The sequence below is a fragment of the Ictalurus furcatus genome, chromosome 1 (assembly GCF_023375685.1).
Source record: "Ictalurus furcatus strain D&B chromosome 1, Billie_1.0, whole genome shotgun sequence".
Lineage (NCBI taxonomy): Eukaryota > Metazoa > Chordata > Actinopteri > Siluriformes > Ictaluridae > Ictalurus > Ictalurus furcatus.
The window spans coordinates 2,557,153-2,574,933 of record NC_071255.1 but is presented as its reverse complement, the minus strand read 5'-3'; the positions used below and the strand labels follow the sequence as shown (position 1 = coordinate 2,574,933).

The 17,781-nt window shown below is 40.5% G+C and overlaps 2 protein-coding genes across 2 annotated transcripts; both read left to right on the top strand.

Moving 5' to 3' along the window:
* The first annotated feature begins 838 nt into the window (after positions 1 to 838).
* ube2v2 (ubiquitin-conjugating enzyme E2 variant 2) lies at positions 839 to 8,972 on the top strand. Its single transcript, XM_053611516.1, has 4 exons — positions 839 to 926; positions 3,253 to 3,401; positions 5,513 to 5,638; positions 7,512 to 8,972. Exons 1-4 carry the CDS (start codon positions 911 to 913, stop codon positions 7,656 to 7,658), a joined length of 438 nt encoding a protein of 145 aa, XP_053467491.1. The 5' UTR covers positions 839 to 910; the 3' UTR covers positions 7,659 to 8,972.
* A 764-nt stretch (positions 8,973 to 9,736) lies between these two features.
* On the top strand, positions 9,737 to 17,744 carry mcm4 (minichromosome maintenance complex component 4). Its single transcript, XM_053611394.1, has 17 exons — positions 9,737 to 10,244; positions 11,456 to 11,527; positions 11,706 to 11,861; positions 11,955 to 12,085; positions 12,201 to 12,302; positions 12,420 to 12,515; positions 12,604 to 12,699; positions 12,797 to 12,935; positions 13,021 to 13,241; positions 13,387 to 13,507; positions 13,616 to 13,875; positions 13,996 to 14,361; positions 14,529 to 14,656; positions 14,746 to 14,953; positions 15,748 to 15,976; positions 16,099 to 16,232; positions 16,364 to 17,744. Exons 2-17 carry the CDS (start codon positions 11,470 to 11,472, stop codon positions 16,454 to 16,456), a joined length of 2,538 nt encoding a protein of 845 aa, XP_053467369.1. The 5' UTR covers positions 9,737 to 10,244; positions 11,456 to 11,469; the 3' UTR covers positions 16,457 to 17,744.
* Positions 17,745 to 17,781: the final 37 nt, after the last annotated feature.

Here is a 17,781-nt window from a genome sequence, read left to right as displayed (position 1 = left end):
GCCATCTAGTGGCTACTGGAGGAAATTCCCTTCACCGTTAAAGCACAACGCAAGGACCATTTCATTATAATACTTACTATATAAGTTCTTTAAAAACTACTAAACTTTAAAATGATGATGATGATGATGATGATGATTTTAAGATAACCTACACGACAATGCTGTATTTTTTTTAATTCAGTATTTTTAAAATAATTTTATATATAATACAATCAATCCTAACAAAAAATATCCAATCAAGTAATCATATGTAAACATTTCCAGTTAAAAAAAATCCAAAAAGGTACCTTTAGTATGAAATTAGTAATATAATATGCATTATTATTATTATTATTATTATTATTATTATTATTATTGTTGTTGTTGTTGTTGCTGTTGTTGTTGTTCATGTATTACTTAAAGCCAGCTTGTTTTACTGCTCAATTTTGTTTCTTTATTTCTTTCAAACAAAACATTACTGTACACAAATAAACAATGCTCATGAAATGAATGATTTTCGGCAGTTTGGGGATTATAAATATACACATTTGTCAACTAAAATAAATCATTCAGTACTTTCACATCGATTATTCCTCTTATTGTTGTTGTTGTTTATATTTTATTATTATATAGTTTTTGTGTATTATTGTTCTTAAATTTTTTTTATGACAAAATATCACTGTACCCTTTTACATAATGCTATTTAAAAACACCCAAAATGTTTATTCGACAGTTTGTGGGTTATAAATCTACAGATTTTATTAGCAATAACGCCGAGAGCAATAAATAAATAAATAAATAAATAAATAAATAAATAAATCAGTGACTTTTTCAGCCACGCGCCCCGCTGTGTTCAATGCAGAGGCGGTGACGTAGCAGACACATGACCTGACGTCACGCCGCCGTGCGCTTCTGGATTTGGCTGAAGAAGATGGCGGCCTCCTCAGGTTTGTCTCCCCGATGTGTGCAAATGAAATGGTTCGATTTGCTTTTCCGTAAAGGACCCCGGCAGAAACGAGCGGAAGGCTGGTGGTTTAATTATGTGCAGAAATAATTACAACAACAACAACAATAATAAAAAGCGACGCGTCTTGTTTAGATGGGTGCGCGCGCGGGGGTTTGGCGTTGTGTTTATGTAGTATGAGGGTTGCTTGGGCGCGTGCGCTAATTTTAGCTCGGCCGCTTTTAGTCGATGAGAAAAATATTTGTCGCGATTTTTAAAAAGCGAAATAAATCAATAATAATGTGTTCGGCCCGTGTGAGGTGTGAAGGAGTCGACTGCGAGACGCTAAGTGTGTTAAAGCTAGCTAACGGCTTAGCGAAATATAGGGCGGGTGGTAGGCAGCTAGAGCTAGCAAGTGCTAGTTAGCAAAGCTAGCTGTGACATGCCTGGGGTTAGCTGTACGCGGCTGGCAGATATTTATTTATTTATTTATTTATTTATTTATTATTTTAAAAAAAATCGATTAAGCAGACAGATTGATTAAATGTTAATGTTTTTGACATTCACACCTCCTTCATATTGCTCGTCCAGCTTGCTAGCTAGCCTGGGCTGTGCTTTAGCGCTTCTGTCTACAGCGTCGGACAACAATCCTGTTCTCCCTTTTACATTAAAAACAAAAGGACATCTATCTTCTTAAAACGCAACGACGCGCCGCTTTCTTAATCTCCTCCTTAATTCCCCGTGTTTTCCTCCATTTTGAGCTTTAATAAATAAGGTGTGGAGAGCGAGTCAAGTTCATGGACGCTGTCAGGAATTTAAGGAAGTGCCTTTAGCAGCTTAAATAATTATACACATTTAAAATATTTTTTAAAAAATGTTGTAAATGTATATTTAACACGTTGAAAAACAACCAAAAAAGTGACACTCAAATGTATTATGTAATAAATTCATTTATATCGCGTCATACATTTCTAGACACTTTCCCATGGGCTGCTTCTGCACTTGGCTCATTTGCATAATTTGCTGGTTTTAAAATTATGAGGTCATAAAAATGAAAGTACGTCTCACCTCAGCCACACTGTGAACTCTAGTTTATTATTGTAAAAAAAAAAAAATCATGATGGTTTTTTAAAAAAAAAATAAGAATAATAAAAACTGAAATGCAGCTCAAAGTGTGAAGTAAATACAATAATAAAAAAAACGATTGAAGAAGCTAGGTGAAAATTAAAACTTTTTAATAAACATCCTAATAAAACAATAGTGATGGTATACAGTTAAATAACAGTAGAAATAGTAGAATGGGTTGATGATTATTAGCTTTATTGAAATTGTACATTTCTTCGATTTAAAATCAGCTCAGAGGGATTTTCAGACTGAATCAAAAGCACAAGTATAGAAATATAAAACCGAAATAAATTCCATATAAAATAAAGTATCTAAAAAGCAGCTTTTGCTTTAAACTCGTCAAAAAGACCATTTATTTGAATCTGAGAGAAACAAACAAAATGTAGTCCAGATTAATAATAATAATAAGAGGTTAATAATAATAATAAACTTTATTTTTGTAGCATATTTAAAATGCACTTTAATATTGTTTAAAACATGGTTTCTCCTTCATTTATTTAGAAATTTATTTTTAAACTGCTTTATTGTGTGAATTAAAAAAAACAACAAAAGATAGTCCAATAATAATAATAAACTTTATTTATATATCATTTAGTCCACCTCTGAATGCTTAAGTTTAAGAACAAAAACCCCCAGAAATAACGACAAAAAGTATAAAAAAAAAAAAATGAAATAATGCAAGTTACATAATACAAGAAAATAAAATGTATACTAAGTCATAATAGTAATTAAGTCAAAATATAGGCCTTAAAATATATTTTTTAAATAAATTATTTTGTGAACAGTATTTAAAGATGTACGATAATATTTTCTGTTATAGAGAGATTTTTGTTTTTGAGCGATTTTGAACTTTCACATTAGGGCTGAGTTGATATTATTTATATGTGACCTGTTTTTGAGTTTTTATAGTTGCGTTATGATTTACACTAACGGAACTAGCTTTTGAAAAAAAGCATTGCTCCTCTGCACTCGTGTTTGGCGTTAAAAATAAAATGCATTGTTTCCATAGTAACAGCTCGTTTATTGGTATAAGGAGAAAAAAAAAACCCCACATGCTGTTTTGGAAAATGATCAACTTCTTAGCACCACTTCGTCGGTGATTATTTTCCTGTAACAGCATGACACTTGCTTAACTTTTCTACCAATAACTGTTCTGTTAATGACTCGTTTTCATCCTGTTTTTTTGTCTGTGTGTGTGCATGCAGGAGTTAAAGTTCCACGCAATTTTCGTTTGTTGGAGGAGCTGGAAGAAGGCCAGAAGGGGGTCGGCGATGGCACGGTGAGCTGGGGTCTGGAGGACGACGAGGACATGACCTTAACGCGGTGGACGGGAATGATCATCGGACCTGCGCGAGTATGCCTTTAGACTCTTCACACGTTTAAACCCGACAGCACGCTAGTGAGATTCATTCAAAATCCTAGACTTTAAAAGACGCTTCCAGACATTTTGTTGCCCCAATTGTTAAAAAACTGTGGTGAGTGTTGATCTCAATTCATTTCACAGAGCGGGACAAAACGCTGAACTCAAAAACCCATCTCGACGCGGTGCAGCGCGAGCCGAACGTTTACACGTGTCGGTCGACTTTCCGAACACAACCAAGAGTTTTTTAAAGCTTCTTTAAGTAGAAATCAGCATTAAGGGAAAAAAGCCACCAGCTTCAAGTGATGTTAGAAGGTGTCCTGAATTTCTTACAGTTGGCACATAACGGAGAGAATGAAAGATCAACTCTTTTAATGAACTAGCAATTTTGTATAATAATCATAAGGTTGTAGAAGGGAAAACCAAGTGGACAAAATTCTTCTTAGAATAATAAATGTTGCATTTAACAAAATAAAGTCTTTCTCCACCCATGCTAAACTAGGGGTGCCAACATTTCTGATTTTCGACACTTGAAAACTTTTTTTACGTGAATAAAATTTGACCGTTCACTGAAGGGGAAAGGACGTCCGAGGGGAAAGACATGCATTTGCTTCTGGTAGGTTTCGCTTTGCTTGGACGTTTATATAGGTGAAATTTGACGGGCGAATTCACGATCCAGGCTCGTGTGAGCCAGTAGAAAACAAGTGGGCGGGACTGGTGCCTTTGATTGGAAACATGGAGTAGCTGCTCATTATTAAGTAGTGCTGCACTGGACTTTGCCTCGCTGTTTGTCATTTTGTACACTGACATTGATTAATGTTTTTTAAAGCGCACTTATTATGGTTTTGAAACGTGCCTAATTGTATTTTAAAGGTCTAATACAATAGATCTACGTGTATCCGAGGTCAAAAAACACTTTAATATGCTCATAATTTCAACTGCAGCATTACCTTTTTTTTCCCCAGTGTCAAAAACGACTCGTTAAATGATTTGTTCTAAACTCCTCCTTTCAGAGAGCATACCCTGCTCTGATTGGTCAGATGTCCCAGTCTGTTGTGATTGGTCTACCGCTGTCAGCATGTTTCAAAAAGGAAACGCCCACTACCGTAACGAGTTTCCGCTCCGACTGTCAGCGAGTAGGTGATGAAGACCAGAGGCGGGGCTTTTTGTTACAAACCTACGTAGGTTAGTACAGGAAGTGAGTCTGGAATCACTAACGTCTCGATTCAGCTGTTCAGAATCGATTCCTTCTTTTGGGAGTCGATAACTCCGTTTATTGTCCGCTTTGATTTTGAAACTTTGCAGACATTTTTACATTCACAAACAGCTATGTATATAACACTCTACATGAAAGGGAATATTTGTAAAACCATAATAGGTGCACTTTAAAAAAAAATTTTTTTTTAAATTATTATTTAGTTTTGTCTCGTGGCCTGCTGTGAATTTCCTGGTAGCCATGTTTGCGTCACTGGCTGTCAGGGGTTTCTCGTGTTCGAACAATTCCTTTAAATGAAGTGATGACGTTGGTTCTAAAGAAGTCCGTTGCCGGAAAGTTCTTTATTAACAACCTTATCGATGAGTTTAATTAGCTGTTGTGTTTGGCATGTGCCGATAAGGGAATCATCTTATTTGAGTTTGATGAAGACTTCACCGGAGTGAATCTATTTTTTATTTTATTTTTTTCGTCCACATAACAATAATAATAATAGCAGCAAACGTGGCGTTAAAAAGAATTAAAACACGTTCTAGGCTGTGGATCTTTTCTTTTCTAGAAAAATCTCCGATAGGTGAGATGCAACAAATGTGGCACTAATCCCCCAACTTGTTTAAAAGCGTGTGAATATTAATGTCTTAGCATGATAATGTATTTCATCCAATTTTTATTTTTTTTTAATTTACCTTTTATCTTTGGGGATTGTTACCATGGTAACTGTCACCAAGCACGTTCCTGCGTAGTGCTTGGAAAAGATGAACTACCAGACACTGGAACAAAATGTCTTGGCCCTTCGTGGCAGTTTAGGATTCTTATGGAATTCAAATATTTTTTTTTATATACATGTATTTCTCTACTGCACAATTAATCAGAAAGCTTCTTTGTTTTTCAGACTAATTACGAAAACAGGATATACAGCCTGAAAGTGGAGTGCGGCCCTAAATATCCTGAAGCACCTCCGACTGTTAGATTTGTAACAAAAATTAGCATGAATGGAATAAATAATTCCAATGGGACGGTAAGTAGTCCTTGGGTTACGTTAAGAAATTCTCACTTGACAAATTGACGCATGAGTCTGGAATGATTGACAGTTGTAGGTTTTTTGAACTCACACCTTGGATGCTCCGCCCCCTTTTGTACACTATATAGCCAAAAGTATGTGGACACCCCTGGCTATCACACCCTATGTAACCATTCTGTTACAAAACCGTGGGCATGAATATAGTGTTGCCCCTGTCTGTCCTGCTGTAACAGCCTCCACTCTTCTGAGAAGGCTTTTGACAAGAATTCTGAGCTCGTCTGTGGGAATTCGCGTCCGATCGGTCAAAAGAGCATCAGTGAGATCTGATTGGACGACGAGACTTACTGTCGATATTCCAATTCGTCCCAAAGGTGTTCGTCGGTGCTTAGGACATTATCCTTCACTGGAACAAAGGAGCCGAGCCAAAACTCTGAAAACCAGCCCCGTACCATTATCCCTCCTCCACCAAACTGTACTGCTGGCACTATGGAGGTTAAAGGAGTTCCTGGAGTTCATTCTCCTGGCATCCACCAAACCCAGTTTCATCCATCAGCCCGCAGATAGTATAGCGAAGCATGATTCATCACTCCAGAAGACACGGTTCCACTGCTCCAGAGTCTTCAGTGCTTTACACCAGCCCACGCTTGGCATTGCACATATTGATCTTAGGCTTGCGTGCAGCTTCTCGGTTCTGGAAACCGATTTCATGAAGCTCCCGATGCCCAGTTCTTGTTCTGATGTTGCTTCCAGATGCAGTTTAGGACAGTGTAGTGAGTGATGCAACAGAGGATAGACTATCTTTACTTGCTCAGCACTTCACTGACCTTGCTCTGTGAGTTTACGTGGTCCACCGTTTCGGGGCTGAGATGTCCATGCTTCCGTTTCACAATAATAGCACATAGAGTTGATTGGGGCAGATCAAGCTTAACTGAATTGTGGCAAAGGCGGCATCCCGACAGTGCCACGTTTAACTCTTTTCCCCAGAGGCCAAAAAATGGAATTTGCACCTGTTTTGGTCGTGCCCATGTTCAACATTGAATTTATTTGTGACGTCACACTCCACAGTAGTGATTAATGGCTCATTTGAAAGTAGACACTCGGGGCTTTAAGAATTTGTCGAGAGGCGTAAATTGCTTGCCCAGTCGGGGGCTCGCACCTCTCCTTTTTCCCATCACCCTTCTCACCAGCAGCTAAACACGGAGTCATGATACTCTACACACAGAAACCCAACAGTGTCCTGACTCATCTTTATAACAGACTTGCGGCGATAAAATAATTAGTTTGTTTCTGCTGATTGAAAATGTCCAAGTCGATTTCCGAACGCCAGCGTACTGCTTGAAAGAGTTAAAGTCACCGAACTCATCAGTACGACCCATTTTACTGCCACTGTTAGTCTATGGAGACAGCGTGGCTTTGTGTTTGATTTTCTGCACCTGTTAGTGATCTGTGTCGCTGAAACGCTGGAACACAATAATTAGGAGCGGTGTCCACGTTGGCCGTATTAGTGTATATACAGTGTTTTACGGTAATCACCAGGAGCTTGGGGTTAGGCGGAGAAAAGTTCTTTGTTATAATGTAGACATGTATCTTTTTCATAGAATAAGACGGAAGAATTAGTCTTTAAAACTTTAACCTAACGTCTTAACATCATTCCCAAAGCGTTTGGTGATTACCTTAAATCTTGTATATATGGTAACTTGCTTTTCCACCTTTAGGCAAGTACTATATCGAATATGTACTGTACACATTGTTTGTGGCAGGTCTGCATTAGAGATTGTGCAGAAATGTTGTTGAAATTTTCTGTGCAGTTATCGCTAGGTTGTAATGTTTTTTTTGTTGTTTGTTTTTATTGTGTTTTTTCTTGTTCCAGGTGGATGCACGTAGCATACCAATTCTAGCAAAATGGCAAAATTCATATAGCATTAAAGTTGTTCTTCAAGAGCTACGGCGTCTAATGATGTCCAAAGAGAATATGAAGCTTCCTCAACCGCCTGAAGGACAGACGTACAACAATTAATTGTAAATGATTGTTTTTGACCATCTGTCTTAAAAACAAAACAAAAAAACACAACAACAAAAAAAAAGAAAACCACCTTGCTCTATTAGTCTCGTGTCATCGGAGATAGAGAAAGAAAACAGACAAAACCCGTAAATTTGTTCACTCTGCACGTGAACAGACATCTTTGCAAGGGCAGGATTGGATGTTTGGAAATAGTTTAGTTTCTCAGAGGAAAAAGAGAAATGATTGAGTGCACAAATGTTTCTCCTCCAGTAATGTTATGTCCAGCTTTATTGTTTCGGTTTTCGTTTTTTTTTTTTTTTTTTTTCCACATAGCCACAAGTTTTAAAATAAAACATTAAAAAAAATAAAAAAAAAACGGCAGGATGGAGGTTCTTATGTTGACATAACCTGTTGGTAAAAATAACTTGCCTATAAAGATGCCTATATGATATGACAGCATGATTAGTTTGGAGGGGGATAAGAATCGGCGTAATAAATGATCTGAATGATAGAAGGCTGTTGTGTTGATTATACTAAAGTGTGCCTGTAGTCTAGTTGTAGTAACAGAAGGGAGTGGCTGTTTTTTTTGTTTTTTTTTCTTTTTTAATTAACACTTTCAAAAAAACATTTATGCCAACAGCCATTAGTTTTTATTGCGCTATTTTCCTGTTTTTAAATCAAACCATTCGTTTAACTCGTCTGGAAAATGCCAGCTACATTAAAGCATTCGACATCACAAAGCACATCCGCCCCCCCATCTCTCTCGTTTGCTATCCACTGTACGTATGCATTGCGGATTAAACGTGTTAAATTACTGTACGAAGTGACGCAGTGGACTTTTTGAGGATTTTCCACAGCACACCATCACAGCCTGATGTGCTTCTTCAAGCAATTTTATTCAATTTAATTAACCATCGTTCCTTTTATTTATTTTTATTTATTTTATTTTTAACCCCCACCCTTCTAACTACGGCACCACTTCTGTAATCCCTGGATAAACTTTCAACTGTAATCACTTATCTGCTCGTGAGCCTAATTTTGAGTAATCTGGAAGCAGTACACTGTAATAATGAATAGCTAACGTAGTCGTTAATTGTTCAGAAGCTCTGAAAGCTTAATGTTTTTGTTTTTTTTTTCTCTGAAAGTGATCGCAAAGATACACAACAAAGCGTTAACATCAATCGCTTTAATGCATCTCTCAAACATTTTGGTCCCTTTTTTGTCTCTCTTTTTCTTTTTCTTTTTTTTTTAAAAAAGAGATATATTCTGGTTCTGTTGAAATTGTAACACAGGGGCTGTATTCAGGATAATAAATATTGTGGAACACAACCCTCTTTCTTTCTATTCTTTGTTAACTGGTTTTGAAATTGTGTTTACTTTGGAATGTGTGAATATGCAATCAGCCTTGAGGTTGTTGGTGGAAATTGCTGATGAGCTGCATGTTTCATGCACAACAATTTCTAGAATTGATACCGAATGAAATCTGCAGCTCTGTGAGCAGAAATGCCTCGTCGATGAGAGACGTCTGAGGAGAATATCCAGATTGGTTTGGAGCTGACGGAAAGGCACTACGGTAACTCGAATAACCACTCTTTAAAACCGTACTGAGCAGAAAAGCAGCTCAACGTACATGTTTAACCTTTAAGTGGATGAGCTATAAGAGCAGACCACACCTGAGGCTATAACATCACTTAATATTAAGTCTCAGTTCAAGAAATGTAATAGTTCAAAGAGAGGAACTCCCAAGTTTCTCCCAAAAAGATATAGTTCAGGATATATTCTTAAATAATGGAAAGAAAAAACTGGAACTTTCCATTTGGTTTTGGCTCTTGTATGTTGTTTGATTAATACCGCCACACCAGTAGGTGGCAGTAATGGTTTTTTTTTTAAATGGACCGAAATACACATGTATATCTGGTTATATTTCTAGGTATGCAAGAATTTTTTTAAACAATTAAATCAAAGTGTTTTGTTCATCGCCATATTTGAGTCACGTGATATTGAGATGGAAGTGATTGATTCAACATTTTAGATTTTTAAGGGCCCCCCCCCCCTTTTTTAAAAATGTATCGCCACATCTTTCCCTAATTCTGTGGAAAACCAGACAGAAAAAAAAACAAACAAAAGTTTAAATCAACAGAAGTTTATAACTCCTACAGTATACTGGAATACACTTTCATTCGACAGAACTGTCTGCCTTGTTTGTGGGCTGCCTGGTCACGTGACGTAATCCCAGCCGTGGCCTTTTCCCGCGAACATCTCGGAAGAAACCATTTGTCGTGGGGGGGCGGGTCTTCTGTCTATTTTTCTTTTTACTGCTTGAAAAACATCACTTGGATTATAAACGGCGTAAGACTGTTTTCAACAATATAACTGAAAATATAATTCGAGACACACATTGTGTAGTGACGTGTATATTTATAATAATAATAATAATTTAAAAAAAAAAAAAACAACACCCAGACAAGGTTGATGGTTCCCCCTGTCGATGACGTAGCGCTGCCGAGGTTTCTGATTGGTCTGTATTTCCGCGCGAAAATCACGTCACGTGAGCGATTTCGCGCCACACGCTGTGGTATTTTGGAAAAAGCCTCCAAAACGGTAAGCTCTCATTGAAATCCTTTGTTTAAATAAAACATGTTATAAATGGGAAAACAAAAACAAAATGTGCCTTCTGAGGATAAATTGTGACACACTTATTGTTGTTTGGACGCATTTGTGTGACTTGTACGTGTATATTACGTAAACATTCCCTAACAGTTAATAAGAAATAATAGAAATTACATAAAATGGCGGCGTTTTTTTTTTTGTTTGTTTTTTTTTTTTTTTATAAAATTTAATCAGTTAATGTAGAACTTAGGAGTTAAATAAGGAGTAAAATCTGACATTAAGCTCATGGGAACTGTTTCCAAACATGGATGATGTGATTTAAACATTGATCTAAATTGTTTACGTATTTATTTTAAAAGCAATATATAGTTCAGCTTTCCTGTCACGCGCGTTTTATCAAACATCAAAGATAGCCGCTTTACTAACTTAAAAATTTTTTTTTTTAGCAAATATATTCATATTCCTTCTTCTCAATTAGTCTCTTTTTTATCATTGTAAAGGTTCACTTAATAGTTTAACTTAATACAAGCAATTGTAGTTGTTAAAGGATGAAAGGTTGTACTTTTTATCCACTTATAGTTGCATCTCATGATTGCTTGCTTAGTAGAGTATTAGTTTTAATATAGGATAGTAGTATTGTGAAGAGTATTAACCTAAAGATTAAAACTAATAAAGTTTATAGTTGTATGTTTTTTTTAATAGTAATGATTGTCGATTTATTTCAGTAATAAGGTTATAAAACACTTTGGTGGCGTGCTGTGACAGGAAAACGATCAACGACAGGTAGCTGTGATGTGATCCTACACGGAGTACTCTCGATTTATAGTCCTATACACGCACGTCCTGAAGTGTTTGCAGACGTTTACAGTTTTAAAGATTTATTACAGAATTTGCGTACGTGTCGTACTTTTTATCTGTTTGGTCGTGTTGCCGAACGTCCCCGAAAACTCGTCCCGGCTATCGTCACGCGATAAAGAACGAAGACGGCTCGTCGCGTCTGTCTCGAGGACCGTGAGCTCTGACGCTGGAGACTCCTTCCGTAAACGTTATTTAGATAGCTAAACATCTCGCAGGAATCGTACATTCGGGTCATCTTTTTCCTGACGTTTCTAGGTCAGAGCGAGCGCGTTCGTGTAAACCTGTGCGTCGCTGATATCCTTCTGACTGATAGATGAAAGTGTAATAACTGTTTTATTTTCTAGCGAGCAGTCGAAAGATGTCTTCACCGTCATCCAGTGCACGGAAGCGCGGCAGGAGCAGCAACCCGTCGACTCGTAAGTTACCGGATTACGTTTAATTACCGTCGATGTATCGGCGATACAGTTGCAGTTAAATCAGAAAGGAACGTGTCATATCTAGTTTTATTACAGTTGTAATTATATTAAGAGTAATGATTTCGCATAGTATGTGACACAGAGATTTTTTTTCCTCTGTGTTTGTGTGTTTAAATAGCTGCTAGCGATGGCCCCCAGACCCCACGAGTCCGTGGATCCCAGGAGTCTTCAACAGGAGAGTTACAGCCCATGCCCACCTCCCCTGGCACGGACATGCAGAGCCCCGTCCCTCAGGACACCTCTCTCTTCTCCAGCCCTGTGCCCCGCCCCTCAGGTACCTCCATTCCCTCATTCCACGATTGTACCTGGTTAAAGAAAAAAGAGACGAACGTTTCCGTTTATTAACATGCGCGCTCGTGTATGACAGTCCCACAGAGCGAACCGGACATGAGCTCTCCGCTGATTTACGACACGCCCAGCCGCGGGACTCCGGCTCGTCAAAGAGCCGACCTGGGATCTGTCAGGAAGGCGCCGCAGGTGGACCTGAACTCCGAGCCGGTGGGTCAGAGCGAGGAGACTCCGTAAACGTGTAGAAAAGTGTTTCCGACTCGTACCGTTTAACGATGATTCCATGTTTTGTAAGATTTTGCTTTTTGCGTTTTGACTTTTCCAGCCCTCGGGGGACGTGGCGGTGGCCAGCGAGCAAAATGCCGGCCAGAGACTTGTCATCTGGGGCACCGACGTCAACGTGGGAACATGCAAGGAGAAGTTTCAGGTAGCACCAAATGACCGTTCGCGGCGTGCAGTCATTGTAGCACGCTATAAACCCGCGTTTTCACACCGTTTAAGCTCCGATTGTGAAGTAAGTCTGTGTGTGTGTGTTTCCTCGCAGCGGTTCCTGCAGCGATTTATCGACCCCACATCACGGGAGGATGAGAACGCGAGCCTGGATCTGAACGAGCCTTTGTACATGCAGAAACTGGACGAGGTGGGTTTTAGTTTTCGGTTCTCGAGGCCTGTAGAAAGTTCCACAAATGTACATGTGCAGGATTTACAGACGTGTGTGTGTGTTGTAGATCAGCGTTGTCGGGGAACCCGTGTTGAACGTGAACTGCGGCCATATTCAGGCTTTTGATGCCGATCTGTACCGTCAGCTCATCTGCTATCCTCAGGTAAGGACGACGCCGCTGCGCCGTAACGACTTCCTCGTTCCGTCGGATGTTTTAGTCATTTACACGTCATCTCGTGTCCCCCGTCCCTTTCCCACAGGAAGTAATTCCGACGTTCGACATGGCGGTCAACGAGCTGTTCTTCGAACGCTTCCCAGATTCCGTCCTGGAGCACCAAATCCAAGTGCGTCCCTACAACGCCCTGAAAACCCGGAACATGCGCAGCCTCAACCCCGAGGGTGAGTCCCCGACTCTCTCGGGTCTCTGGACGATTTAGATTCATCTCGTTCTGAATCTCTCTCACTGTCTCCATCTCCCTCTCAGACATCGATCAGCTCATCACCATCAGCGGCATGGTGATCCGCACGTCCCAGCTCATCCCGGAGATGCAGGAAGCGTTTTTCCGCTGCCAGGTCTGCGCCTTCAGCACGCGGGTCGAGGTGGACCGGGGCCGCATCGCCGAGCCCGCCGTGTGCAGGAACTGTAACACCACGCACAGTTTGGCGCTGGTGCACAACCGCTCCATGTTCTCCGACAAACAGATGGTGAGATTTCGTAGGCTGGACACACTTAAAACTTCATTAACGTGGATTAATTGCTAATCGTGTATACGCTAATTACTTAGTTATTAACATAACGGGTTAATTAAATTAAACGAACTAACGTACACGTGTGCTCGGACTCGGCCAGATCAAGCTGCAGGAGTCGCCGGAGGACATGCCTGCCGGTCAGACCCCCCACACCACCGTGGTGTACGCCCACAACGACCTGGTGGACAAAGTGCAGCCTGGAGATCGTATCAACATCACCGGTGCGGTTCTGCTTCCTAAGCTCCTCCCTGAACAATTCAGTCTCCAATCAATTACCGAGGATTTATTATTATTGTTATGATATGTTTTTTATTTTTTCTTCCAAACAGGAATCTACCGAGCTGCCCCCATGCGCATAAACCCACGTCAGAGCCAGGTGAAGGCGGTGTACAAGACCCACATAGACGCCATCCACTTCCGCAAGACAGACGAGCGGCGTCTGCACGGGCTGGACGAGGAGAACGGGCAGAAGCTCTTCACCGAGGAGCGCATCGCCACGCTCAAAGGGCTCGCCAACAAGCCAGATATCTACGAGCGCCTCTCGTCGGCCCTCGCGCCCAGCATCTACGAGCACGAGGACATCAAGAAGGTGGAGAGCTCCATCCGTTTATTTTAAATTCTTTTTTTTTTTTTTTTTTAAATAGTTTGTGTGTCGTATACATAGCTACGATGTAAATTTATTGATCGGTTTTTTAAAAAAAAAATTCAGGGAATCCTGCTGCAGCTGTTCGGTGGCACGCGTAAAGACTTCAGCCAGACGGGGCGCGGCAACTTCCGTGCTGAGGTCAACATCCTGCTGTGCGGAGACCCGGGTACGAGTAAATCTCAGCTGCTGCAGTACGTCTACAACCTGGTGCCTCGCGGTCAGTACACGTCGGGTAAAGGCTCGAGCGCTGTGGGTCTCACAGCCTACGTGATGAAGGACCCGGAGACACGGCAGCTGGTACTGCAGACCGGCGCGCTCGTCCTCAGTGACAACGGCGTGTGCTGCATTGACGAATTCGACAAGATGAGCGACAGCACGCGCTCTGTGCTGCACGAGGTCATGGAGCAGCAGACGCTCTCCATCGCCAAGGCACGTGATTTGGGTTCAATTAATAATTAATACTACTACTAAGCCTATTATTATTATTATTATTATTATTATTATTATTATCAGCGCTGATGAAATGAACACGCAGCAGGTCCTCATGGTATAAAGCAGTAAAATAAATAAACGGTTTGTGTTTATTTACATATTAGGCTGGGATCATTTGTCAGCTCAATGCACGGACCTCGGTCCTGGCAGCAGCCAATCCCGTGGAGTCTCAGTGGAACCCCAAGAAAACGACGATCGAGAACATCCAGCTCCCTCACACACTCCTGTCCAGGTAAACCAATGGGCTCTCGTGTGTGTTTGTTTCTTTCCGTCTACTCACTGGGTTTCATGTCGTTTCATTTGTATGTTTTTCTCTCTCAGGTTTGATCTGATCTTCCTGATGCTGGACCCTCAGGACGAGGTGTACGACAGACGCCTGGCGCATCACCTGGTCTCTCTGTACTACCAGAGCGAGGAGCAGATCGAGGAGGAGTACCTGGACATGGCCGTGCTGAAGGACTACATCGCTTACGCCCGCACCTACATCAACCCCCGACTGAATGAAGAAGCCAGCCAGGCGCTTATCGAGGTCTGGGACGGGGGGGGTGTTTCAGGCTCTGACATTTCAAGGCATAATAAGAATTTTTTTTTTTTTTTTTTTTTTAAAGAGAGAGAGAAGATTTGGGTTTTTTTGTCATTAGGTGTACAACTTTTTCTCTTTTGACTTATTGTGTACCCTTTTAGACCCAGATTTATGTTTTGGAATTTTTAGGTTTAAAAGAAAGAATGAATATGAAAGCCGGGGGTGGCAGAAAGAAAGAAAGGTAAAAAGACGAAGAAAGAAATGAAGAAAACGAATGAAGGGATGTAATAATAAAGACACGAGTATAAAACGAAGGGAATCAAAAGGAGGAAAAGAAAGAATCGAAAGGGTGGGGAAGAAGTAAAGAAATGGAGGAAGAATCAAACAAAATAGGGAAGAATTAAGGAAAAGGAAGATGAGGAAAGAATGAAAAGGGTGAAGAAAGAAATTGGGGGAAAATTGAGAGAGGAAGAAGGGACTGATGAAGGATCTGAGGAGAAGATGAATTAAAGGAGAATGACAGGAAGAAATACAAAGAGGGGAAAGAGAGGGAATGAGAGGAAAGAGAGACTAACTGAAATTAAGGACAGTTAGAAGGAAATCAACATGAAACAAGCCAACCACCCATGGGGATACAAACTTTTGCACTTGGCTTGCTCCTTGCCTTTTTAGAAAATTAAAATTTTTCTAAAACTCTAATTTAAACTGAATTTAATAATGTCGGTCGTGTGCATCGAGGTCAGTTTCACTCGTCCCTGTCGCGAGGAGGTTTTTGACGTCTCTCCGGCTCTGACCCGCAGGCCTACGTGGACATGAGGAAGATCGGCAGCGGCAGGGGGATGGTGTCCGCTTATCCCCGGCAGCTGGAGTCGCTGATCCGACTTGCCGAGGCTCACGCCAAAGTGCGCTTCTCCAACAAGGTGGAGACCATCGACGTGGAGGAGGCGAAGAGACTGCACCGAGAGGCGCTGAAACAGTCGGCCACTGATCCCCGGACAGGATTCGTAGACATCTCCATCCTCACTACAGGTACGACTGCATCTCCATCATCATTACGGGTGGTGTTAAAGTGCGAATAAATCGAAGGATGTGCTTTCGAAAGATTCCGTGACCCGTTTTCAGCTCTGTTTTAAATTGTGCTTGTGTTGTAGGTATGAGTGCGACGGCACGAAAGCGCAAGGAGGAAGTGGCTCAGGCTCTAAAGAAGCTCATCCTGTCTAAAGGCAAAACGCCAGCCATGAAGTACCAGCAGTTGTTTGATGATCTGCGCGGCCAGTCCGAGGCTGTAAGTGTGTTTCCAGAACGAACGCTCGTTAATGCATCAGCTAGACGAGTCGTTAATACGAACACATACATTAACTGTGATGTGGTTTTTTATTTTTTATTAAATCATTAACGTGCTGTTTGTTGCTCCAGGCCATCACCAAGGACATGTTTGAGGAGGCGCTCCGAGCTCTCACGGACGAGGACTTTTTAACGGTCACGGGGAAAACCGTGCGCCTGCTGTAAATACTGCACTTGTGATGAATTCCTCTCCTTGACCTATCTGTAGAGCAATTATTATTATTAATAACAATGTTCATATATATGAAGACCCGTTGTTGGTGTTGGTGGTGGTGTTGTTGTTTTTTGCTAATAAAATGTGTTGCCTAGCCATATGACTTCATTTTGTTCTTTTTTTTCCTTTCCGAGTTTACGTTTAAAATAAAGCGAGTGTGTAGTTAGTGGGAAGAACGTGATTTGATTTCATGCGTGCGGTCCTTTATGGCCGTTACGTTCATCCTTAGTTTCTGCCTGGACACTTGTGGTGGTCCAGATTGGACTGCTAATTTGTTACAGAAATGTATTTGCATGAAATGGCTGTTGAAGCTAGTATGGCGAATCGGCGAAATCACAATTGCAGGTAATTTTTCCGCACTGTCTTTTTGTAACGATGTTTGTCAGTAAACGAGAGCTTTTTAGCTGTACTCATGTTCGATGCATAGAAACTGTGGTAGTTTTTACAAAAAAAACGCAGGTTCCGAATTCATTTCTGCAATACCGAAACAAATGGTTAACGTGAGCTAGCTGGTGTCACAGATGTTATGTAAATTATTATTTTATTTATGGGGGGAGGAATCATCTTCGGCGTGGTAACATTAACTTCGCGTCCTGTATTTGAGACCATGAAACGCTGTGGTTCCAAACCATCTCTGTGACTATACCCTTACTCTTGCTCTCCTGATTCTCCAAACATCTTACTTCTGGTGACGCTGAAGCATTTTAATCTTCCAGAAGAGGTTTACATTAATGACTTTCTGTAAATGGCCTCTCGCGTCACGTTTAAATCCCTTGCGTATAAAACGCAATGCCTCGTAGCTGCGTAGTCATCCCGGTCATACGCCTGAATCGAAACTCTCCTAATGTGATACGATATTAACGTTTATTAGCGCTTATTAAATTATCGTTATGTATTGTTTGTCTTTTTTGTTCCCCCCCCCCCCCCGTGATAACTTGTTTTGATTGTTTACATTTCGATCCTGCTACGTTACGCCTCGTCCTCGTTCCTGCGTGGAACAACTTTAAGCTTAACTTTTTTTTTTTTTTTTTTTTAAACGCTCTTCATTAGCTATTTTTTGTGGGTTTTTTTTTTGTTTGTTTGTTTATTGAAATTTATTTTAGTTAACGTTTTACGGAAGGAGTCTCGAGCGTCGGTCGAAGTTTTCCGACATCTTTGTGAGAGACGAGACGGAAGAGAAGAGTATGCGTTGTGGGTTCTCGGTAACAGTGTCTGGTGCAAGACTGAGATATATAGATATATATATATATATATATATATATATATATATATATAT